Source organism: Thermobia domestica, chromosome 15 (genome assembly GCF_964235325.1).
Source record: "Thermobia domestica chromosome 15, izTheDome1.hap1.1, whole genome shotgun sequence".
Lineage (NCBI taxonomy): Eukaryota > Metazoa > Arthropoda > Insecta > Zygentoma > Lepismatidae > Thermobia > Thermobia domestica.
Window position 1 is genome coordinate 155622198 of NC_137468.1, and position 26389 is coordinate 155648586.

At 36.1% G+C, this 26389-nt stretch overlaps 1 protein-coding gene and 2 non-coding genes across 3 annotated transcripts; 2 read left to right on the plus strand and 1 right to left on the minus strand.

Annotated features, from left to right (window-relative positions):
• The first annotated feature begins 17013 nt into the window (after positions 1-17013).
• TRNAK-UUU (transfer RNA lysine (anticodon UUU)) lies at positions 17014-17086 on the plus strand. Its single transcript has one exon. It is a non-coding gene; the product is annotated as a tRNA-Lys (tRNA).
• Positions 17087-17295: 209 nt separating this feature from the next.
• TRNAI-AAU (transfer RNA isoleucine (anticodon AAU)) lies at positions 17296-17369 on the plus strand. The gene has a single exon. It is a non-coding gene; the product is annotated as a tRNA-Ile (tRNA).
• Positions 17370-20047: 2678 nt separating this feature from the next.
• LOC145671672 (uncharacterized) lies at positions 20048-20428 on the minus strand. The gene has a single exon (XM_081740870.1). The coding sequence runs from the start codon at positions 20426-20428 to the stop codon at positions 20048-20050; it is 381 nt and encodes a 126-aa protein (XP_081596996.1).
• Positions 20429-26389: the final 5961 nt, after the last annotated feature.

A 26389-nucleotide genomic window follows, 5' to 3' on the forward strand; every position in this document is an offset into this window, starting at 1 on the left:
GTATTTGTTCACTACAAAATTATTTATTATTAGTCGACTGAATATATATACAGTATGAGTGTTTTCCTCGGGGTTCTCCCGTTTCCTCCCAGTTTCTTCATTCCACCATTTCATTCATTTCATATTGAGCTCCTTCGTGGCTAAGCGGTTAGCGTACGCGCCTGTGGCGCGGGAGACCCGGGTTCGATTCCCGGCGGGAGTTCATGTGGTTCGGATTCCACGTTAATCAGTAGGTCCACGTCTCATATAGCCTCGCTGCTGAACGGGACGCTAAAACTAAAATCACATCACACATTCATTTCATATCATCATCGTCTCCTTTAGCCTAGCCGACGTGATATATATATATTCAGTCGAACCATTGCAGATTGCTCCCTATGGCCCATTGACGTAGGCACCGACTACGTGGGTACTTAAGGGGCTCAAGCACCTATTAGAGATATTTAATGGGTGCTGAGCACCCATTGAATTTTTGCGTTGGAATTAATTTCGAAATTACACTTGTATGCGGTAAATAATAATAATAAAAAAAATGCCATAGTGCATATGATCCCAGGTTAATTTCAGATAGGGATGCATATGTGTTGATTGATAATTTATCAATACCTATTTTTCTTCCGGTTTACAGTATATCGAGATTCGAGCGATATAAGATTACAACGATAATAATAATCCGTGGGTATAATCTTATATAATTATTTCTTTAAAGAACTTGGTGTTTGATGTTGTTAACTTATATTTTAAATGTAAAGTGTTTTACGTAAATTACAAATCAGTAGAATCATTTTCTATTTTCACTCCAGCTATTCAAAAATATTCTAAGCGTTTGACTATAATTATTATTATTTTAATAAATTTTCTATCTCCTTATTTTGGCCAATATTGCTGTGAACACCTTTGAAATTTAGAAACAAAATCTTAATGTTTACGAATTCTGTTCAATAAAAAGTTTAGGAAATCGTGATATTTTAAAAATTATTATCACTGTTATTATTATTTTACCTTTGCAATTTAAAAGGATTTCACGATTCATTTATTTCAACAGTACTTGATGGTCTTTCTAGCGTCTCCGGAAGAATTTGGGAATCACTGTTCTATTGTATATTTGCCGTTAGTGCCAACGCCCGAGCACCCATTGAGAAACTTAAAAAAGTACTTGGGGTCGAGACGGTCTATCAACCCTAGAGCAGGGTTTCTTAATCTGGAGGTCGTAAGAGAAGTATATGGGATCGGGAACGGAGATGGAAAAGATAAATGTAACAGGATAAAACTAATAGTGGAAAAGTATATTTTTTGAAAAAGTTATTCTGAATTTCTCACTTTTGATAAGTCTATTTTCATACTTGTTGTTACTTGTTGCTTCATACTTGATATAGATAGAAAGATTTCTTTGACGATTTGCTTAACACGCAGCCGAAAACTTATGTGCGTGAAGAAAGGGAAATATACACCGCAGAACCGTATATGCCAGAACCTAGCCGAATAGAAGTAGAAATCGCTATCAAAGAAATCAAAGAAACACAAATCTCCGGGTGTAGACGAAATTCTTGCTGAGTTAATTTTAGCTGGAGACGAAAAATTGTGGTACAACATATACAGACTCATTCTCCTTATCTCAAACAAGGAAGAATTGCCACAAGAGTGGAAAGAATCAATCATTGTTCCAATTCACAAGATTCCATCCATTGTTCCATTCACAAGAAAAGCAACAAAACTGTCTGTAATAATTACGGAGACATTTATCTTCTGTCAACATCCTATAAAATCCTCTCGATATTCTATTAGCAAGATTAACCCCATACGCAGATGAAATTATTGGAGACCATCAATGCGGATTTAGACGAAATCGATCAACTATCGATCAAATATTTACCATTCGACAAATAGATACTCGAAAAGAAGTGGGAATACAATACCCCTCTACATCAACTAGTTATTGATTTTAGAAAGGCTTACGAGTCGGTTAGGAGAGAAACATTGTACCACATTCTTACAGAATTTAGAGTACCAAAAAAACTAATTAGATTAATTAAAATGTGTTTAAATGAATCCCAAAGTTAAAGTCCGGGTAGGAAAATTTTTGTCCAGGACCTTTCATGTAGAGAATCGTCTGAAACAAGATGCGTTCTTGCCATTATTATTCAACTTTGTCCTGGAGTACGCTATAAGAAAATCAAAGATAGCAAACAACTAGGGCCTAGTTTGAATGGGTTATGGGTATGGCGGGGTTATGGCTAGTTATGACCAGGTTATGGCGTATGCTGATTATGTAAATTTTTGAGGATGATAGGAGAACAATAGAAAGACATGCAGAGGTTTTATTGAACGCTTGCAGGGACATAGGTTTAGAAGTAAATGCAGAGAAAACTAAATATATGAAAGTTCGTCGGGACCGTAATACGGCATATTATTGATGCGTTAAAATATCAAATAATACTTTTGATAAAGTGAATACTTTCAAATATCTGGGATTAATATTAACAGACGAAAATGATATTCACGAAGAAATTAAATGTCCACTAAAAGCAGGGAATTCGTTATTATTCAGTTCAAAATCTTTTGCTGTCGTGAACTTTGTCGAGGAATTTGAAGCTTAAAATTAAAAAACGATAATCATGCCTGTTCTTCTGTATGGTTGCGAAACATCCATCCATTGAGGCTTACTATGAGGGAAGAACCATGGCTTACTCTGAGGGAAGAACATAGGCTGAAAGTATTTGAGAACAAGATCCTGAGACGAATATTCGGACCCAAGAGGAATGGGGAATGGCGGAAACTTTATAACGAGGAACTACATAATTTATACGGTTTACCAAACGTCGTTAGGGTCATCAAGTCTAGGAGGCTTAGGTGGGCAGGTCATGTAGCCAGGATGGAAGAAAGTAGAAAAGCTTTCAAAGTCTTAACTGGAAGACCAATCGGAAAACGACCATCAGGAAGACCTAGGCGCAGATGGGAAGACAATATTAAGATGAATCTCGCAGAAATAGGAATTCAAAGTAGAAACTGGATTGGCTAAGGATAGAAGTCAGTGGAGAGCTTTTGTGAACGGAGCATTGAATCTCCGGGTTTCATAGTCCATAGAGTTAGTTAATTCATACTTGTTGACAAATACAGTAAAGCCACGTTAGCATTTCTGACTTTTTCTGCAGAATTGGGCGACAATGGCATCGCGGATAGCAAAAATCGCGGATAACCCGAAGAAAGACTAAAAATGAGGTGCAAACTCAAATAATAATAATAATAATAATAATAATAATAATAATAATAATAATAATAATAATAATAATAATAATAATAATAATAATAATAATAACAGTACGTTGGAGTAAAAAGTATGTTCTATTGTTTGTATTGCTCGGATCGTCGAGGTCAGTGATCAGATAATATGAAAGCCATGACCAAAACAAAAGACCAAGAGCCTGCCACTCATTCACATATTCCGAGAAAGCCCATAGGATTACGATGCACAATAAACCTGTCGCTTAATTCTCAATGTTTGCACTGTAGGTCCTTTTGTATTTTCAAAGTTGTCTTGAATTATTATTATTATTATTATTATTATTATTATTATTATTATTATTATTAGGCTCATAATTAACCCTGCAGTAGTCGCCTGCGGGCTCTCACTCGGCAGCAAGGTTGCCAACTTTTTTAAAAGAAAAAATCGGAACGGGACAATCGGTGCTCGAGGCCCCGCCCTTCCCCGGAGACGACTATACGTACGGCGAGTCGTTGGAAACAATGTAAATAATCAGCTGAATAACACGAAGCAAAATGAATGCGGCACCTTATTTTTTAAAAATTTTCCACCCACTGCTTATTACTAGATATAAACAATATAGGCCTATGCTACAAATTCAAACTAAAACAACTGCAATTTATTTGATATAAACAAAGTTTAGAGAGGAAACTATATGGAATTTTTATCACAAATCAGTACATAACATTGTTAAGGAATTACGGACAAAAAGGATTACTAAAATCAAGTTTTATTCTTTGGTATCATCATACAACAAATTCAAACCAAAACAATTTTAATTTATTTAACATAAACAACGTTTAAAAAGAAAACTAAATAGAATGTTTGATTTTTATCACAAAGAAATGAGTCCCTTTAAAGAATGACTGAATGAAAGAATGAAACAATCAACTGAAAAACTTCTTTCCTTGGCTATTCCCCTTGGGAATAATTATAAATTAAAGACGAGCTGCTAACTATTTTTTAATGAGTCTAATTAAAACACAAATTTGTTAAATTGATTCTACACATAAAACTGTGCGTGTGAAAGAATAAGTTATTCTTTCGTAAAAATGGTCTAATAAAATAGTAATTGACTTTGAGAATCGATAAATCGGAACAATATGCGTCCCGACGAGTGTCCGGTTGGGACGTGGGACAAATAAGTCAGAAATCAGTACGGTCCCGACAGAATCGGAACGGTTGGCAACTCTGTTCGGCAGTAAACAATGAATGTACACAGATCACTCTTCCCAATTCCCGCTTCTGATACCTTACAACAGCGGCTTCTGCTTATCACAGTAGAGTTGCATTTCGAAACGTGCACTATTGTTGGAAATTTGATTTTTACAATGCAATTTATTTTTGTTTTAGAACATATTATGAGGAATGTCAATTCGCAGCGACTACTTATGAGAAATAATTGAGCGCGATTGCAGCAGAGTTAAAGAAATGCACAACTCTCGGATGATCAGCATCGCGGATCATTCGCTTGCAGATAACAGGTGCTTTACTGTATAGCAGTGTTTCTCAAAGTGTGGGTCGCAACCCATTGGTGGGTCGCGGTCTGTTCTTTAGTGGGTCGCGAGAAGTTTTTCCCTTTAATTGTGAAAATTTTATATTGATGCAGAAACATGTTGTAAAGTACTATTCAGGAAGTGAAAATTGCAAGCGTTTGTTAATGACGTGAAGAGTAAATGGTTACTCAGAGCCCTGCCCTGTTGTATAGTCAGCAAAGATGCTGGGTTAGAATGGAAGGAGAGTGGGCGAGTCAAAATCTGTCACGGGGTAGGGCATTGCGTCGGGAATAGTGTTAGCTGTGTGTTACCCTTCTATGAAAAAAATTAGAGACGTGATTTACAAAATTTAATTGTTTTGAAATGCACCACCATTACGTAAAAGTCAATGTGTCAATGTGTATTTGAATAAAAGGAGGTGGGCCACAAAATACTTTTTAATATTTAATGTGGGTCCCGGTAACAGCAAGTTTGAGAACCACTGCTGTATAGCAATGGATATTAAACAAATGATGATTCGTTTTAAAAATAATTCGAATAAAAGAAGAATGAAGCTGGTGAAAAAGTGCACATTGAAATACAAGAAAAAATGCAACGGAAGCTGGATATTGAAATACTGTACAATTCACAACGAAGGCAAGTGTGAAACCTGACCCTGGTGTAATTTCACTAAGCTTTACAAGCCATAAGCAGTAATAACAGTTACTCCGGTTGTATTTATGGTATGAAAATCGACAATTCTAAAGGATATTACAGTCATAAATTCAAATCTGATAGAAGTGAATAAGGAATACCATAGTTTTGCAGTAATTATACTGTAATTTGAATATGAACGGATAATAAGGATTTTACAGCGGTAAACTTAAATCTGAAATCAGAATTTTGCTGTGAAGAACAGTTTCCTGTTATTCCAGAAGTTACAATTTGAACATATGGATGAGTCATTAATATTTGCAGCAAATATAGTGAATTTGTGGAAAGAGTTGGCAACATTACTTTTTTGCATTTCTGACTCTTTTTCTATAGAATGTTGACATCATTATTGAGGCAGACAGTGTGGGATTTTAATCTTAGAGTGAGAAACCATCGATTTGTATGAAGTCGAAATTAATTTATTTGGATTCATTGATAACACGTAGAAAGTTAGTGTGTCAGTGTCAGTGTCAGTGTCAGCACCTCTGCAGAGATCTAGAAAAGAATCATGATCTGTAATTCCGTTTCATAATTGCAATTCTACTCAATTAATCTGTTTTGAGCAATGACAGAATGGCGAGGATGCCACAACATTTCTTGACATCGAATTTCATAATTGTTCCACTATTCTCAGAGGTTCACGTTCTGGAGATCTTGATATGCCTAGTTCAAGATCTGTTGTGTGACGATTGATATTCTTTCATTGTTCTCAGGATTTAACAGTCCTTGGGCCATTAAATATGTTTTGATTTAAGTAGTTCCTGAGTTCCTGCGTATTGTCTCTGAAGAAATTTGAAAATGTTCTTGGCTCGTTTAATAAGGGAGACAACAGTATCTAGTATGGTCTATCTAGATCTACGTACAATTATCATTGGTAATAAGAGGAGTCCATATCCAGAAGTCAGTGACTTGATGCATGGCTGCTTTTGGTCAAACCCATTATGGGTTCGATGTGTTTTGTTAGTAGTGGTTGGGGAATATAATCCAAGTTGTGTACAAACAGGTTAGTCACACTTTATTTGTTGTCACAAGTAGCATCCAGTCAACAGCGAGCAAATTAATCAATCCTAGAATAGCTGGACTCTAAATGGACTTCTGTGTCGTATATACGTACAGGGTCACCTCAACACTTTGACTATCAAAATAGACAAAGATTTTAATCAGTGTTGTCAAATCTGATAAAATCTTGATCTACATCGCCAGATGTAGAGTCAACGCTATTAACCTTGAAAGCAATCACATTTCACTAGAAATTTCAGTCACAAGGATAGCAAAGGATAAGTCTATTGTTAAGACATTTAATTGATTACAAAGAAACGTTTCCCTCTATTTATTACGATTTTATTTCTCTCATTTCCGGTTTGAATAAACAGTTATAAAAGAAGATCATTCCTATTATTACAACGCTACATCGATTCAAAAAAAAAAAAAAAAAACCCTTTCTTGCTATCACTTATCATTTCTGTTCTATTGTGAATATATACTTTAGTGAAATGTAATCTTGGGACCCTTAATTGATTGAAAAAAAAAAACGCTTCTCGCAATATATGACCTTTTACTTTATAGTAATCAACCGTTAAAACCGGAAATGGTTGATTTCTACCATTTCCGGTAGATGGATCACTTCCATAAACGAACTCGGTTCCTCTATATCCTGACCAAAATTGATTGAGACTCATTAAGTACTTCTTGTTCTTTCTTCTTCCGGACACAGATGGACAAACAGAAAAATGAAATGAAATTTTAAGTTTTATGTCACACAGTTATGCCGGTTAGGCTAAAGGAGACTGTGATGATGAGAAATGAATGAAATGGTGGAACGAAGAAAGTGGGAGAATCCCGAGGAAACTCACGCACACGATGTTTGTCCACCACAAAGTTCACTTGTCGGGAGCAGGGTTTGAACCCGGAAACCCACGCACTAGAGGTGAACGCTCTACCACTGAGCCACCGCGACCCCCGATGCATAAACAGAGTAGATATACAAGGGAATTGAGGTTGATACATTAAACTTTACCAAACAAATAATGGAAAGGAATTGTCATGATGAAGGATGACGGATGAATCATAATCCTTGATGTATATTTTCCAAGAAAATCGAAAAAAAAAAATTATAGCGTTAAATACTTAGTCAATCGTTGCCAATAAAAATGATATATACAGGACAAGTCAAAACGATGAACCCGATTTCATAAATTTATTCTGTGAAATTGCATACACTATTGTGAGACATGCGTTTCGAAAGGTTAACTTTCAAAGTTTAATTCCCACGCCAGTGTATCCACGTTCTACCGCTAGCAGCAGTTAAGGGAAATGAAGTTGGCTGAAGAACAGGGATCTTTCTGTGTGCTCCATTATCATGTAAACAAGTTTGTGATTAGTGTGCAACAGCATTTCCGCATCAAATATCAGAAATATCCACCTACTTGGAAGGCCATTCGTAAGTGGTATGAAAATTTAAGAGATTCCGGCTGCTTTATTGACCGCAACATGCTACAAAAAGGTTTGGCAGGATGTAGAAGAGTGTTGTCAACGGCTCGAGCGGCTCGGCTCACAGCTCACTCACTACCGAGCCGAGCCGAGCCAACAGCTCACCCAACTGAGCCGCTCGAGCCCTTGGCTCATTTGGGCCGAACCGAGCCGAGCCGATGGCTCCCCTGAGCTGAGCCGAACCGAGCCGATGGCTCACCCGAGTCGAGCCCAACTGAGCCGATGGCTCACCTTAGCCGAGCCGAACCGAGCCAATGGCTCATCGCAACCGAGCCGGCTCGAGCCGATGGCTCACCTGAGCTGAGCCGAAAAGAGCCCGTGGCTCATCGCAATCGAGCCGGCTTGAGCTGATGGTTCACTTGAGCTGAGCCGAACCGAGCCGATGGCTCACCTGAGCCGAGCCGATGGTTCATCGCAACGAGTTAGATCATATAGAGCACTTGTGATCACTGGCACAAATGTTTTCAACATGGGGGGGGGGGGGAGATAAGACCGTTCCTTTTTTTTTTTTTTTTAGCGATGTTCAAAATATTTTTGAAGTTGAAAAACAATGCTATGGAGGATCAGGAGAGCAGAATTGTCTTCAATATTGGGAGGCGGGCAGATTTGAGATTTTATCTAGGGGACATTAATTTCATTTCACTTTCCTTTGAGGCAATCGGGCACAAATCATTCCCCAAAACACATTTCAAATCGGATTATTGGGGGAGACAGTCCCCCAAGTTCCATTATTGGAAGGGACATGTTCCCCTCATCCCTCGAGATTTGCGCCAGTGCTTGTGATATGCTTGAACAAAACTTCGATAGTTTACTTTTCTTGGCATATGCCTTTCAATGACATATAAGCTACCTATGGTTATTAGATTTCACAGAATGAATTTCTTAAATCGGATCCACCATTTTCATTTGTCGTGCCTTTTTTTCTCTGAAACATTGCTTATTTCGTATGTACTGCACATATATTAAGAAACCGAAAAGAAAAAAACCTGTTAAGAGCCTTACATCCTAAAAATAATACAAAATTTACCATTTTTCTTTTTCTTGTTTTTCATAAGTGAAAGGAGATAATGAAATTGCATCTTACCACAAACATTGACAATGTTATTCTACGACAGAAAATTTGAATCTGAAGAATTTTCAGTGTTGCCATTCATAGAAATTACAGTGCTGCCAAAATAACAATTCCCCCCAAAATCTCAGTTAAAGCAGTGACTAGAGGAACGAATTCAACTGCATTTGATTACATATCATGTTGTCTTGTAACCCTGTGAACTACGTTTTAAATAATAGTTGTATTTACTAGATAATAAACAAAATCATTTTAACATACAGTTGTTAAAATTAAATACTGTAATAATGTTGTTTAAAAAGTAGTCCACAGGATACCAAAACAACATGATACGTAATCAAATGCAGTTTAGTTCGTTCGTGTAGTCACTGCCTTAACTTAGATTTCGGGGAATTGTTATTTTGGCAGTACTGTATGGATGGCATTTCTATGGATGGCATTTCTATGTATTTCTATGGATGGCATGATGGCAACATTGAAAATTCTTCAGGTTCATATTTTCTGTCGTAGAATAACATTGTCAGTGTTTGTGGTAAGTTCCAATTTCATTACCTCCTTTCACTTATAAAAAACAAGCAAAAGAAAAATTATAAATTTTGTAATTTTTTAGTATGCCAGGCTCTTAACTAGCAAATTACTTACTCCTAAGAATTACGAACACGCTACTTGTGAATACGTTACACTTGTCTGTTCTTCAAATAAGTTGTATATTCTAAAAGCAATTCAAATAAGCAATAAAATTCAAATTTAGTTATCATAATACAATAATATAAGGATATAAATAATTAACTTTCAGCATGTAAAGGCACACTTTCGATCCTAATATGGCAATTAAATGGAAGAATCAATTTCAGTACTTGTTCAAGTGTTAAACGATGAAGACCTTGGTAACTGCAGAAACTTTTGCCATAACCACAAAGCGAATAATTAGTGGCACGAGCGGATATGTTGTGAAATGAAAGCAGGAAATCTGTTTTGGTTAAACTAAAGAGTGCATTCGGGAAGTAAAAACAATTCATTGATTTAAGCATGACTTTTTTACAATGTCTGTTTACAACAAACAATGAAGAGAAAAACAATATTATATGTATAGCGAAGACTGCGGTTCGGTTGTGTAGCTATAGAAGGGTGTTCATTTGTCCTTGGTTCATAACGCACAAATAAGGATTTAGGATTTAGATTTCTGGGCTTTCGGCATCTGAGGCCATTTAGACCTTCACGTTTTGAGGTATGACGTCCTCGGCGACCACACTATCCGGGGAAAGGGAAGGAAGAAAGGAAAATGTTTTACGTCCTACGGTTATGACGGTTAGGTTAAAGGAGACGGTGATGATGAGAGATGAGTGAAATGATGGAATGAAGAAAGTGGGAGAAAACGGGAGAACCCTGAGAAAACCCACGAGCACGGCGTTTGTCCACCACAAAGTTCACTTGGCGGGAGCAGGGTTTGAACCCGGAACCCCAAGTACCAGAGTAAGGAAGAAAGGATTGGGGAAGGAAGGAAGCGGCCTGGGACCTATAAGTTAGGTACCACCCCGACATTTGCCTGGTGTAAATGAGGAAAACCTCATTCAGGGTGGCTGGCCTGAAAAAGCGTTGTACAGTTTTTCGACCGAGTGTCCCCACCAGGAATCGAACCCGCGTCACTCACACCGAAGGCGAAACGCACAAATAAACTCACCACACATGCACATCCTAAAAATATTATCAATGAACTTTAAAAGTTAGTTACTGAATTCTCCATGTCTGTGTATGTCTGTGTATGTCTGTTATTTACGAGTTTTTCAATTTTGAGCCCTCCATTTAATAGAGCATCAAAAACTATCTCAAAGAAGTTATGGAATTTTTCGCGTCATTCTTACCGTTCCCGAGATATTGGCCAAAAAAGTTCCGATTTCGGGAAATTTAAGGAGCCAAATCTCGAGAATCGTAAGTGAAAGAGAGATGGTATTGGTGTTGATCAATACCTAATAAGATGGTGAACATTTCGGTACCAAATAGTAACCGGTGACCACTGGTTATATCTGCATTTTTAGTATATATATATACACGGTGATAAAAAGTGGCAGCTCAATATAGTTAATTCAGTAGATTCCCTAATACGAAGGTTCCAAATAAGTAAGTGTATTATCTATTGAATTTAATCAAATAAATTTAATATACAATTTCATGCAAATTTCGAAAAGAAAATATGTATATATTTTAAAGTTCGTTCTGGCAATGCTCTTCGAGCGTTCTCAATTGGTTTGCTATTAAGATTGCTTATAGTCAGTTGGACTAATCGGGTTGTCAAGGACCATGCCATAATCAAGTGAGAATTTTGTTGCACCACGTACGTTCATCTTTAAGCCTAGTTCAGCTAGCTCTTGAGCCCAGATCATATTTGAACCAGCAACGACAGTGGTCCAGAACCAGTGATCTCAAGTTTAAAAAATATCGAACGAGGAAAGATTACGAAAATGATGCTTTTCATTACTTGAAACCCTGGAAAGAAGTGTGTGTGTGTTAATAATCGATAATTATTTGAAAGAAATTACGTATTAAAATAATGTACAATGAATAACAACATACACACACATCTAAATATCCCGTGTCAACGATTGTCTAAATGTTAAACAGCTCTGTGATAATCGGGATAAAATTGTATAATAAATTCCCTGAAACACGTTAAGTATGTTGATAGATTTAAGACTGAAGTGTCCAACTGAATGGTAGCAATGCTCTTTTTATTCTTTGCAGGAGTATTTTGACAGATCAAAAGATTTTGATTTTACTTAATTTTAAGCGTCTCTTTTATCGTAGCAAGAGGTCAACCTACAGCTTAACGTGAGATCCGAACCAAATGAACTCCTATCGGGAACGTGGGACCCGAACCTGGGTCTCCCACAACTTGACTGATCAAAAGAAATGAAATGTAATTCCTAATCTTGAAACTCGTAATCATTATTTTAATGTACAGAGTCCGTCAGAAAAATGTACACACTCTTTATGATCCTGGCATTGACAATTGTTCTGAAATTTAAATATGTTGTAGTATGGTATTTCGACCAACAGATGTCGGCATTGTCAATTGTTTTCAGTTAAAATTATGTTGTACCGTTGTACGGTTTTTCGCTCAACAGATGTTCGTATTGTCAACACGGTTAGTGATAGAAGAAAATGGCAGGAGCACATTTGACGTTCGAGCACCGTAAGTGTTTTTATCAGGTTTGGGAATGCCATCCAAGTGCAGCTTCACAGGAGAGGGGAATTTGGTACTGAACCACCAACCTGCCTAACAAGGAAATGCATTGTTGACAAGTTTGAGGCGCTACAGTGGTCAGTGTATCAATGGAGACGTATGTACATGGCTCTGTAATCTTCTGGCGAAGGTTCTAGAGCGTCCCAACTGAAAACAATTGACAATGCAGACAATGCCGAAAAACCATACTACATCATACTTAAATTTCAAAACAATTGCCAATGCCAGTATCCTCATAGAGGATGACAAAGAGTGTATTCATTTTTCTGGTGGACCCTGTACATACATATGTATATTGTTATTGTTATTTATTTTATCTATCTTAATCATGACTTATTATTCATTTATATACATATATGTACCATTATTTATTATGACGTTGTCTATTGCTATGTTTACCTTAATAACAATAACATTTATTATTATTATTATTATTATTATTATTATTATTATTATTATTATTATTATTATTATTATTATTATTATTATTATTATTATTATTATTATTATTATAGATTCTGACAGTGCCCATGGTAAACTTTTTCCTCTCTTCATTCTATATTTGGAACTCACGACAGTAATTCCAACTACAAAAGTTTGCCCACGTTACTAACTACTAAGTTATTTGTACTCCGTAACTCCATATTAACATATTTGGGTTTAAATAAATGTGAAATAGATACTTCGGTAGATTACGTATAGAATATTTATTACTACATTTGAAATAAATTTATATACCACTTTGTTTCTACAGACACCTTTAGCTAATTATATCATGGAAACAAACTTACAAAAGAAACTTTATTCATAGTTGGTTCCATCATAATTTTCATATTTTCACTTCAGCAGGTGTAGTAATTATTAAGGTTTTAGAATACAGTGAAATACATACGAGGGTAAGCACGTTACTTCCATTTAAAAACAAAAAAAGCTTGTCTGTGATTTAACATTAGGTAGCCCCATTATACAAGATATTCTTTCTCACTCAGAATTATCACCTAATTTTTGTTTCACAAATCTACACAAAATTGTAACTTGTTTTATGAAAACCCAGAAGTGACCACATGAACCAATCAGAGATCATTTCACAAACTGACCCAGATTTGATTAAACTCTATATTTTCCGGTGTCATTTTGTATTTAATGTTTCGTCTAATATCTTTCCGGTTAACGTTAAATTCCTACTTTAAATTGATTAAAAAAGAAAGAAAGAAAGAAAAAGGTCGAATACACGGAATATATTTGTTAACAACGAATGTGAACTGATGCACGGTCACATACATAACAAATACATATAATCGTTTGTTACTTACTTTGACAATAGCCAATCAAACTACGCTTAGAATATATACCATTATAATACAGGACAAAGCCAGCCAATTATTTCCGTAGTACGCGTGTTAACCATAAAATTCTTTACGCTAGTCTTGTTAGCACATGTCAAAAGAATAGTGCGTGGGATTTTCCGTAACATACAGTTTGTGCGTAAAAGGCTCAAATAAAAGAGTTTTCAACCAAAAGTTAGTCTTTTACCCTTTCCATGGCCTTTCTCATGTCAATCTTTTTGTTCTCAGAACAGGAAATTTGTTCTTGAGTTCAGTTGTGCTCTAGCAAAGCATTGTATTTTCCCGAGATATGCTGGTAGCCTCATCACGAAACAATTTCAATGTGGTTTCAAAGTGTTTCTATACAATACACGAACTTCCCTGGATTTGTGATTTCTGTGGCAGAAAACACCCTATTATATACTCATTGAATGTACGTATTATCAATTTTCATTCCCTGGAGAAAGGACTAGTATTTATATCCCATACTTCCTAATCAGAGGTCGAATTTCTAACCCTTTGACTAGGAATCGTAATTTAAATTAAATATCTGAATAAACAATTCAATTATTTGACATTATCCTTTATCTCAGAGTTGTCTCGATTGTAAAATGGCACTGTAAGTAATTCTAGTGTCTAGTGTGAGTAATTAATCTAGTCTGAGTAATTCCAGCCAATTTGGAAATTAGCTATAAATTGCGTCACATTATTATTGTGTTAGGAACGTCTAGACTTATTACATCTATTTTTTCCTTTCTTTTCTGAAAAGTGTTGAATACATTGCAGAAACCCCCGTAGCGCTCGCTCGCTCAATATCTGCAATAAACACATTGATGCCCACCGTCATGGCCATTATCACTATATCACATGAAAAAATTTATTTGTTATAGGAAGAGCGTTACTTTTTTAAAAGCAAAAAATCAACTTCGCATGGACAAATCTTCTTACCATTCCCTTCTCATCCCTGACTAGTTAATCTTGTTTACCATTGTCAAACTATTTACCATTGTCCTCGGTACGAGGGAAACATAAAAAAAAAAAAAGAAACATATGCTTTGCTTTATCTTCTTGCTTTAATCTTTTCCTTTCTCTGTCTCTCATAATACATAGATTTGATTTTACCGTCCATTTCAACCGCGAGGCTATAAGAGACGTAGACCTATAGCTTAACGTGGGAGCACCCGTCAGGAATCCAACATGGGTCTCCCATGCCAAACGCGCATACGTTAATCGCTTAGCCACAAGGAAGCTCATAAAATGTAGAAAGCTAGTTCATACAAAATAGATACTTATTGAAACCACACAACTTAGACAATGTATACAACTTATATAATAATCAACTTCGCAAGAAATCCTACCATACTTCAGGCTCGCATCCAGAAAACTAAGACAGGAGGGCGAGACAATTTTTAGGGGTGCTGTGCCACGTAGATACATGCTTGAATTGCAACTGGAAGTTGTGGGAACCGATACCATTTCCAGATTGAATATTAGACTTCATATAGCACAAAATGTTAAAATAATAGAGATAACAATAAATTGCTTTTTGATATAGTTTAACCGTTTCAAGAATAAGTTTCATCTCTGATCTTTTCCAGTATTACAACCCGAAGTTATAGATAGATCTGCTACGATCAGTTTCATCATTGAGTTCTCATAAGTCTGAAGTCTATTGTGGTCTAATAACGTTTGTTTGATCACAAATTAACAAAAATATTTGTTCTAGGATTTGGTGCACGAATTTAAATTCCATATCATCTATAGGATCATTAATTGTCATATTAACATGAATATTCCTTACATCATTCAATACATAGTTACTTTCTTGAAAATACAAACGATCGCCCGAATAGACATACGAATCCTAGACCTTTTGGATATAAAAATATGGTTTTTATCCTCTTTCCCTTTTCTTTTTGAATTGTTCCAACCAAAACATTTGTCTCTGAGGTCCTTTAAGTAATCTTATTAAATCTCAGTTAATATTGCGCACAGAATTGAGCTGAATTAATTTAATATATCGTTCCGTTCAGCAACGAAGTTATAATTGACGTGCGATTATATCTTAACGTGAAATCCGAACCGCAGGAGTTCCCTTCTGGTATCTAACCCGTCTTCCTAAACCAATCTTTCGTAAGCTTTTCACATAACCATGGCAGAGCTGAGAGTTGCAAATAAGTGGAAATCATGTAGCACTGATTGATATCCAAAACTTTAATAAACTAGTGTTGCCTACGAGGCTTCAAACACTTCTCATATCCTAAGTTAAAATCTCTTTTTTTCTTTTCGGTAGAAAAATAAATGCTTATTTGATCAAAATTAACATCTGTTTTATGCTTTGATGCACCTATTTAAATACCATATCATCTTAAGGATCAATAACTAACTGCCATAAAAGCGGAAATACCCTTCAGATTATTCAATGCATTAATATTTGTATTTTTAAATAAAGACGAATTCAACATCGTCACAACAGAGATTCGACCACTGGATCGCTAGATTAAAAGTAGAACGCTGTACCGACTGAATTATTCGGGCTGCGGATACAATTGCACCACATTCAAGAGGACTAACACACGAAGAATTTCACACTTCACATGGCAGGTTCACTGATCCTCTTCTCTGAATCAACACTCCGAGCACTTTCAGTCTGAGTAGTATCCCTGGAGGTACTGTACATTCATCTCGAAGGAGATTGGAGCACGAAATGAACCTCGAAACATTGTCGAATATGATTATTTTGTTATCCCGGTGTCTCCAAAGGGGAAGTATAGTGTCGCATCGTCATACTAAATTCCAAATGTTGCAACTCGGTATACTAACCGGTAAACGTTATTGTGACACTACACTCCTGCTCCACGTGCGTCTTTTCAGAGCACCAATCGGTCCCAACTTCTTCTTTGTGGATGATTATGAGCGACCGTATCGAAAAATACAGCTGGTAAAGCTCTTAAGGCGAGAGAATATTCGGTGAATGGACTGGCCTGCCTGTTGTTCCGACTTCAATCCCATCGAGCACGTTTAAGAAGCTATGGGGAGACTTACACGTTCAAATACATCGGACGTGACTAGTATGGAAGCACGTTGGACTGCTTCTATTGCTGTCCGTGGTGATCACACTCTCTTCTAGTAGCTATTTTACTCCTGTGATGTCAGAGATGCATCACGAGTTGTAGTGCTTTCAGGTAAGTTATTCGATTTATTTAAAAATGTAATTTCTCTGTTTGTGCAATCACGTGTTTCTTTGTGTTATTTCTTGAATCATAGTATAGTGTAGAAGTACATTCTATGAATGGTTCAAGTTGCACCAATATATGCCACTTCTGAGTGACAAAGCATACGAAACTTACTTTCGTCCCTCAGTTTTTCATCCCATTGTTTATACCATCTTTGAAATGTCATTCAAAACAAATTATCTATAACGACAAGTATCATCAGTCCGGATAGCTCAGTCGGTAGAGGGTTAGGCTTTTAACCTAACGGTCCAGGGTTCGAGTCCCTGTTCGGGCGATAATGTATTCGTTTTTACTTCAAAAGACAAATATTAATGCTTTGAATAATCTAATTAACAGTTTCTGGTATTCAAATAATCATTCTTTGATACTGAATATGCTAGGTATTTAAATAGGTTGTACAAAAAGTAAAACAAATATATAATTTCATCGAATAAGTACATTTTTCCCACTTTAAGGAAAGGAAATCCAACTTGTCTTTAACGAGGCCGGTTAGCTCAGTTGGTTAGAGCGTCGTGCTAATAACGCGAAGGTCGTGGGTTCGATCCCCTCACTGGCCAATATTTTTGTAATTGAGTGGTTTCATACGTTTTGCAATGAGTGTAGGTTCTTTTCTGCATGTTGACTGCGAGTTTGAATATTCGACGCTTATATACCAAACCAAACAGAAACCCTTAAATTACGAGATGAAACAATGCTAGGTAGAGACCTTCCTCCACGAGAAATGCTTTGGAGTCTCGTGGGTTACACTAATCTTAGATCTCAAACACTATTTCAGTGTTACACGATAGACAATATTCAAAAACTATCAACCTGTATAACGATAGACTGTGGTGTGGTTTGATGTATTACGTTTTTATCAGGAAAGTTATGTTGATCTTGAGAATCAGTGAAATTGTAAATCTGAGTAACACTCTCAATAAAATTCAACATATAAGAAGGAACATATCGCTCACCAGTTATATTCTCCATTCGATTTGTAGAATGAGATGCAAAGACATCCATTGATATTTGCTGTATTGAACAACGACAACTGAGAATAATGATCACAGTTATCTGTCTTTTAAGTAAAAATAATACTAGATGTATCTATTTGAAGTCACTGATGAAAGATTATTACCACTGTCAACTCTCACACGGAACTTATATATTAGTTCCGAAAAGTTAATTTCGTCAAGAGTAGGCATACTTGGTCTAGGTGTGCACGAAACTGTACTTGATATGGTATTCCAGTTGAGAGGAGAAATTGGCATGCTATTAAGATTAGGCGAGTTACTTGTGCACCATAACTGTTTGGGAACTCGAAACGGGCAAGTCGAATACATATATTTTTTCTGCATCTCATTTGATTTCGAATACATGTATGTGCTTCATTCCACGTAAAACTTATATGTGTCAAAAAAGATGTGTTACACAAAAATTTTGTACTTTGTATAATTGCAAAAGATAGAATAGGGCTTTAAATTTCTCTGCATATTAGCGTACGTCCCGTTGGTATTAGATACACATGATCCACAGAATACAGTTCATCACATATTTTAGATATGACACATATTCAACAAGAACTTTTCTAATTTCTGAATTCTAAGTTTCATTAGTGTACGTAAGAACTTAAAGGTAACAATTTGAACATAAGCCCAAGAAACTGACACTGTCTGTTCCCCATAGTTCTTCTATAGTTGTTCCATACGTAATTTCACATAGAGCAAGTTTCCGGTATGCTTAACACATTAACAAGAAGCTTGAAAGTGTCACTAAGCTATTGATGCATTTTCAGGGTATACTTTTTCATAATTTTAACGCAGTGGTTCATTCAGCAAACACAATCACCAAATTAGGTGAAAAAATGGTAAGAAGAGAGCAGAGTAAATACAGGGTGTCCGAGAAGTCCTTCCCTGATTACAGAAATTGATAACTCAGGCTAGAAATAAGATAGAAATATGAAACTGGTGTTGAATTGTTTACAAGCTATAAAAGTTTTTGTCACATCAGTACACTTCCACATGAGCACCCTTGGTAGCACGTAGCACATCTAGGCGATATTCAATTTCCATCCACACATTAACCAACATCACTGGAGGGATCGATGCAACGACTGTGGTTATTCGTTGCTGCAGGGTTTCAAGATCCGGTACACGTGTTCGGTAACACAGACAAAAACCTGTAGAATCTGATCTTGAACATATTGATGTCAATTGCACAACACAAATATGTTCTTATAAAAATCAATTCAGTGTCCCAAGGATAAGTTCCGTTTATTTCGTTAACCATCTAGTTTAAACTGGAAGTGGTAGAAATTAAGAAGTAACTTCCGATTTCAACGCTGACCAAATAAAGCAAAAAGATAAGAGAGTTAGAATCGGTCTTTTGGAATCGTTTCAGCATCTAAAGAATTGTTCCCCATTCCTCCATTCACATTCTACTGAAAATGGAATTGGTAGAAACTGAGAATTTTGGGTTTCAATATTGATACTACTGGAACAAAAACTGTAATGAACAGCGAATAGAAATTCTTTGCATTTATTAAATGTACCAAGAGTACGTTCCATCTCCAACTCCATTTCTTTATTGCAATCGGAAGTTATATGAACCGCAATCATTTCGAGTTTGAATATTTCACTTCATATAGCAGAAAATCCTAAAATGACAGGAATAAAAGTAAATTGCTTTTCGATGTAACTTCAGCGTTTTAAAAATAAGTTTCATCTTTGATCTTATTCCTGTATTCCAACTGGAAGTTATAGATAGATCTACTACGATCAGTTTCAGCATTCAGTTGCCATAAGTCCGAAGCCTATTGTAGTCTCATAAGGCTTGTTTTATCACAAAATTAACAAAAATATCTGTTCAAGTGTTTGATGAATCATTTCAAATTCCAAACCATCTTTAGGATCATTAACCCTTAACTGCTCAGGTGAAACAAATGCCTTAAAACTCTAGTGGGGTCTGAGAAACACCAATGAATGGAAATAAGATGTAATCACAAATAATTGCATTTACGTGTCATATAGGAGACATATTATTACATGTGAATGTGTAATAGACGAACTTTGTGTACATACATATATTATGTGTGATTACATAATTTAATTGTGCATGTAAAATATGCCATGTTATTTCGCACAGTCTGGGCAAATACAGAAACTGTGTTCCAAACAAAGCAACTTATGACACTTCACACAAGAAAATTTTGTCTTTCTGTCTTTTTCTCGAGGGCACAAGTAACAACACCCCTTTCTTACATGTGGCTCTGGACTCCCCACTCCTTCGTCTCCATCTCTATTTTTGCAACAACCTGCTTCACCTCCTTTGGAAGATATCTGGTTTCACGTCTATCCATATGTTCTTTGATAAGTGCAATGCATAATGAAGTCAAAAATTTCCTTCTTGGTATCTTCTGTGCTGTTGAATTAGGCTTGGAGTATGACACAATAGTACTGTTCATCCTAGCAATATCCAACATTGCGAAGAAAATTGTAATAGGCCTTCTCCTTGTGCGTCTCGAAGTAGTATACGTACCACACAGCTGCTCGAGGGTATCCACCCCACCCTTTGTCTCATTGTATTTGGTTATCATTTCCGGTTTTCCAGAATTTGTTATCTTCTGGTCGTGGTGCATGCTAGACAATAAAATAATTGCTTTTATTCTTCTTCGGAACATATGAACAAAGCGTGAGGTCTGCAGTATGTCCAAAGAGAGTAGATCCAAGTTGTCTAGGCCGGCTAGCTTTGAGTTCTTCTGGTATTTCACGTTTGTTGGCTCTCACTGTTCCCAGGATGGTGAGCTTCTCTGTTTTCTATTTCTCAGCAAGTTCAATGGAGGTGAACTAATTGTCAACAGTCACATTTCGATTTGTCCCTTTGATGGGTTCAATTAGTCGCAGCACTATTTGTGTTGGCACTGACACGTTTCCGCGAACTTTACTTTCTGAACCAATATAAATGAAAACATTATTTATATAGAAGTTCCTTGAATCTGAAAGCACAGAACTTTTATTCCATATTTATTAGGTTTTTTAGGCATGTACATTTTAAAAGGACATCGTCCCCGAAATGGTACCAGCATTTCGTCAACAGTCACAAAACTTCCAATAACAAAATGCTGCATACAATTATGGACGAATGCCTCCCAAATTTCACGGATAGAAGCAAGTTTATCAGTTTCCCTTCGCTCTGCTCGTGTCTTGGCGGAGTCAAACCGCAAGGCTGCAAGAATGAACAAGAATCTCCTGACACTCATAGTGGCCCGGAAAATCTCTCTACCCGTACCGTCTGAAGCAAAAAGGCTAGAAACATCTTCGTTTCCTGATATCAAAACATCTGCCAAGTATAACAGTCCTACCACTACTTTGATTTCTATCATATCGACATCACCCACAAATGATGGCAGAGGTTGATTATACCTGCTTCTCATTTGACGGATTTTGTGATTTAAGTGATTTACTATAATTTGTAGAATGCTGTCAGTGAAGTATAATTGCCAAGTATTTAAAACGTCATTGTCACGGACATCCTTTGCAGCTGCACGAACACCTGACAGCGCACGTGTACGTCCAAATGCTGGGGTATTCTTGCTCCACATGAAACATTTATTCTTTCCATAGAAATAGTTTGCATCACAAGTGGGCACACAATCTTCTTCCTCGCTGACATCAGTTTCATCCGAGGATGACATGTCACACTCCATTGCACCATCTGAGATTTCCGAGGACGAAGAAAACTCATTTTCACTGCTGTCGCTGACAGTTGAGCCATCCCGTAGACGCTGTATTTCTTCGTCTGTCACAGGCTTCCTCCTAGCCATGGAACCTTAACTTCTACAAATGTTACAAAACTTTAGTGCAAAAAATGGGAGAAAGTTTCCTAGAAAATGTTTACCTTAATTGAAAAAACATTAACCATAACGTTCTGGTGGGGTCTCAGACACACAGACAGCTCTTAACTGACACACTGCTTGGAATAAATTCAGATTATTGATGCGTTCAGAGTCATCTATAGACCACTAGAGAATATCAAAACCGCCAGAGCCATCTGCTGCCTAGATATAGAGATACGTGTAGAAAAAATGTCCTGGGGTTTCTCAAACCCCGTTAGACCAGTTAAGGGTTAATTGTCATATTGCATATATTTTCCTTACACCATTCAATGAATGCTTACTTCCTTTAAAATACAAACCATCGCCTGAATAAGGACTTTATCCCTAGGCCTAAAAATATATTTCTTTTATCGTCTTTCCTTTATCTTTCTGAATCGTCGGAACCGGGGCGTTTGTCTCGGTGGTAATTTAAGTAACCGTACTAAAATTCAGTTAGTATTGTCCAGGGAATTGAATTGAATTGATATAGTTTAGCCTTCCGTTCAACAACGAAGCCATAATTGAGTTGGGATTACAGTTAATATGGAATTTACCGCGTGAGCTCCCTCCGGGAATCTACCCCACGTCTTATAAACCAAAGCTGCGTACGTTTTTTTTACATAGCCACGACGCAGCTGAGTGTTGCCAATAAGACGAGAGGGGACAAGAGACGAAGAGTTACTATGAATCATGTAGGACTAAAACAGTATTTGAGATCCAAAACTTTTGTAGATTAGTGTTGCTTACGGGCCTTCAGACATTTCTCATATTCCAAGTTGAAATTTCTTTTCTTTTCTGGAAAAGGAAATGTTTATTCAATCAAAATTAACATCTGTTTTATACTTTGATACACCTATTTAAATACCATATCATATTCAGGATCAATTATTAACTGAAAGGCTTGGTGGAAGAAGGGCCAATACCACTCCTCCATGAAACATGAGTTCTGTGGCTGAAGTGTAAACTAGTGTCACTTAGTGTTACTCATTGGACTAAATCAGTTATGGTATATGCAATAGTGTTCTGTATTTACTCCTAGAAATTAAAATACCTATGTTACTTAGATTTTGTCTATATTAAAACTGCATTTCTATCTAAATCACAAAATTATGGGATAGGCCCTTCTTCCATTGACCTCTTCAATTGTCATAATAGCAAAAATATTCTTCAGATTACTCATCACATTAATATTTGTATTTGTTGAAGTAAAGACGAAGTCAACATCGTCAAACAGAGATTCGACCACTGGATCCTTAGGTTATAAACATAACGCTGTACCGACTGAATTGCCGGAATGCGATTAGAGTTGTAACCACATATAAGAGGACTGCGAGGCGCCCAATTCCACAGTTAACATGGCACATCGACTGCACAGGGATGGTATGTTTGCGCGACTGCTATTGCGTTGTATTTCGTTGACAGCCACATATTGGTGGCAGTTGTTCCAACAACATGAAGGTTGATCGAGGAAGACTAAGTTCGGATTATCTTTTCCTAATTACCTCTCCAAGCACGTTCACTCTGAATAGTAACCCTGGAGGTACACCTTGTCTCAAAAAGGTTGAGCGCATTCTTTATTGCTGTTTCGAAGCAAAAATTTTCTAAGTCCAAATTCGGGTATCTTCGGGAAAAAGTAAACCAGGTTTGAACCTCGAAGCCAACCTTTGCAATCGGGAAATATCTTGCAGATGTGTTTTTCGTCTTTTAAATATAATAAGACTTGTTACCAATTATATGTAAAAAGCAACATTGATTGAAATACTTAATCATACAATATTTCGAAACTTCGTATTATGTCAGCACATGCTTGTTTGTCATTTTGCTCTCCATACTTAATGGAATATTTAGATACGTAAACGAATCTTTCCATATGTAAAAGAATGGTGAAAGTTAAGATATAGAACATTATTCTCTCTTGAGTACTAAAATAAAAGTTAAAGTAGAACAAAAACAGCGTTTGCAGTGGATATGAATGTAATTATTATCTTAAATACAGCTATATACCGCTAGAACTATTTTTCGAAAAGCGCTTGTGTTAGCTCAGTGGTACGCCGATGGATTTTAAATCGTAAGGCTGAGGGTTCGATTCCCATGTGGGTATAGGAGACACACATATAGCTATGTTCTATTTAGAACTTTTATGTTAATTTCACGCGAAATTTTTGCATAATATTAGAATAATTTACATATCTATATGTTAATTAAGAGTATATAAGTTAGTTTAGGATAGAAGTTTTTCTTTTCACTTATTCTTGGAATTATGCATAGGATTATGCATATATATATATATATATATATATATATATATATATATATATATATATATATATATATATATATATATATATATACTTTTAGGAATATACCTATATATATATATATGTAATGTTAGGTTAATTAGTATATAAAATAGGTGAATTGAACATTTTTATTTCGAATATAAAAATATATGTAGAAAAGAAAACCTAACTTGGAAAAGCTCCACTGAGTTTAAAAAAAAAGAAAGAAAGAAAGAAGAAAATGTTCCGTAGCAGTTAAAAGCTGTGTACATGCACCCAGGATTGCTATCTAAGGTTAAAGAAGAATTGTGGTATGAGAGAAATTTTATCTAGGTCATATATTTAAATCATACTTCTAACTTAGTTAGGTAGAAGTGAGCAGAGTTGCTAACGTTGTTGCAGATAGTGCCCTGGCGACATAGATCCTATCCCATTAGCTTTGTGTATTTCTGCTCAGATATTTTAGCAAGTGGGTTTGAATTCTTGGCAACAATAAGGTGTTACTTTTTCGTAAAGTAACCATTTTTTACACTAGAAACTTCGAAAGCGTGGGTTGGATCCCGCCAGAAAACTAGCCTATGTGTTTTTTCCTTCAAAGCGCGGTTTCGACAAGGAAGAGCCCCTGCTATTCCTGCGAGTGGGCTTTCCCCCATTGAAAATTATGAATGCAGTCATATCCTAGCATTATTACATATTTAGAATTGTAGAAATGTAAGATAAGATGTAATTTTGGTCAGAAAAGATTTTTCGTTGTTACCTTAACTTTAAAACAAAAGCTTATTACTTTACTGTGCTTGGTGTTGACATTGCTGTAATTGAGACGACAACGATACGCAGTACCGTGAATGTCATAGCAGCCGATATGTGTACATTTATTGATTATTAATTCTAAATTGAATGTCACTGCTGGAATGCTATGTAAATATAATCAGAGGAATATTAGGTACAATGTAATATAGAATATATTGTTGATTCATGATAATTATTGTGAAAAAAAGTGAAAAACCATGAACAAATGTGTGTGTGGAGGTTGCGAGAGATCACCGCTAGAGTACTCTGGCGATGTAAACAAACGCACATGGACTGGTTTGGCAAGGAAGATTGTTTACAAAGAAAATGTACAGTGACGCCGGGGAAAACAATACGAAAACAAGTATTCAGCATTTGAATAACAAAGTGTATGATACACCGTTTTAAAGCTTAGTATTTCCTCTATCCAGTGGTCAAACTCAGTATAGATGACAAGCAATAATAATCTAAGAATAAATGAAAGATTACATGAAAGTGTACTACCCAGACATTTTGGCGACAATGGTCTGTTTTGTGAGATAGGCACATTTAAATAGTAGAATCGCGGTGTTACTCGAGATTGAGTTTTTTTTCTTTCGTCTCGATCTGACTGTCTCAGAACTTAACGTAATCTCGGTGTATGCTTTACGGGCAACACATGTTGCGAGACGAGATGTTAAAAAGAGGAGAGTTTGAATATTTTTTTAAAGCAGAGACTGAGTCTTAAATCTGCAGCTAGGACAATGACTACTAGCGTATAACTCTCGTATGTAGTTTGCCGTGTGATATATGTATAAAATCTTAAAAGTAAAATTTTAAGTGCGTCATATGTGGCCAGTGTAGAACTTTGAAACTGGACCGTAGAATCAGCACATTTCCAGAGACTTTTGAGGCAATCCAGATGAAAATTATCCAGTAACACTGCATAAACCAGATGTCTTCAAATGGATCCAGAGATACTAAGAGAGAGACACCAGTGCAGCGGAGAAACAACCAGAGCAGCGCCCAGTAGCAGCAATTGATATCATCTAGGAGGTTCCAGGATGCCGAGCGAACTTCAGTGAGAAGAGAAAGGACTGAAGGAAGAAGACAATGAAGAACACGTCAAAACAATACGTGCACGAACTATGAACAGAAATATATAATGGCCAAATTTTCAAAAAAAAAAATAATAATCATTATTTTTTTTATCGACCGGTCACTTCGATCTAATATTCGTGTGAATATAAAATAATTTTTTTATATATGTGTGTGAATATCAGTGTTGAAAATCTATGATATCTGTGGAGGAGTGGAGTTTTTTTTAAATTTTTATCAACATAAAAATTTCGACAAAATAACATGGAAGTCTTTCTTGTACGGATTCCAGACATCAATTAAGGTATGTGGAAAATTTCGCATATGTTTTTTCTTTTACAGCATGGCAAGAACATGTACAGAGAAGGGTGTATGGTTGTAACCTGACCATTTCAATGGAGCATCTGAGTTGAAGTAAAGCCACTGATTACCTGAGTTAAAGAGTATTTTGTATATTTCAAATCACTTAATTGTTTTTTTTAAAGAAAGCTCTACCGAATATTTCTTTTATATCTTTAATATTTTAAGTAATCACAAGTAATTCATATAATTCATTTACATAACTTCTGTTAATTACTTA

Coding starts and splice junctions, on each gene's coding strand:
- LOC145671672 (XM_081740870.1), bottom strand. CDS start 20,428: ATGCACCACGACCAGAAGATAACAAATTCTGGAAAACCGGAAATGATA.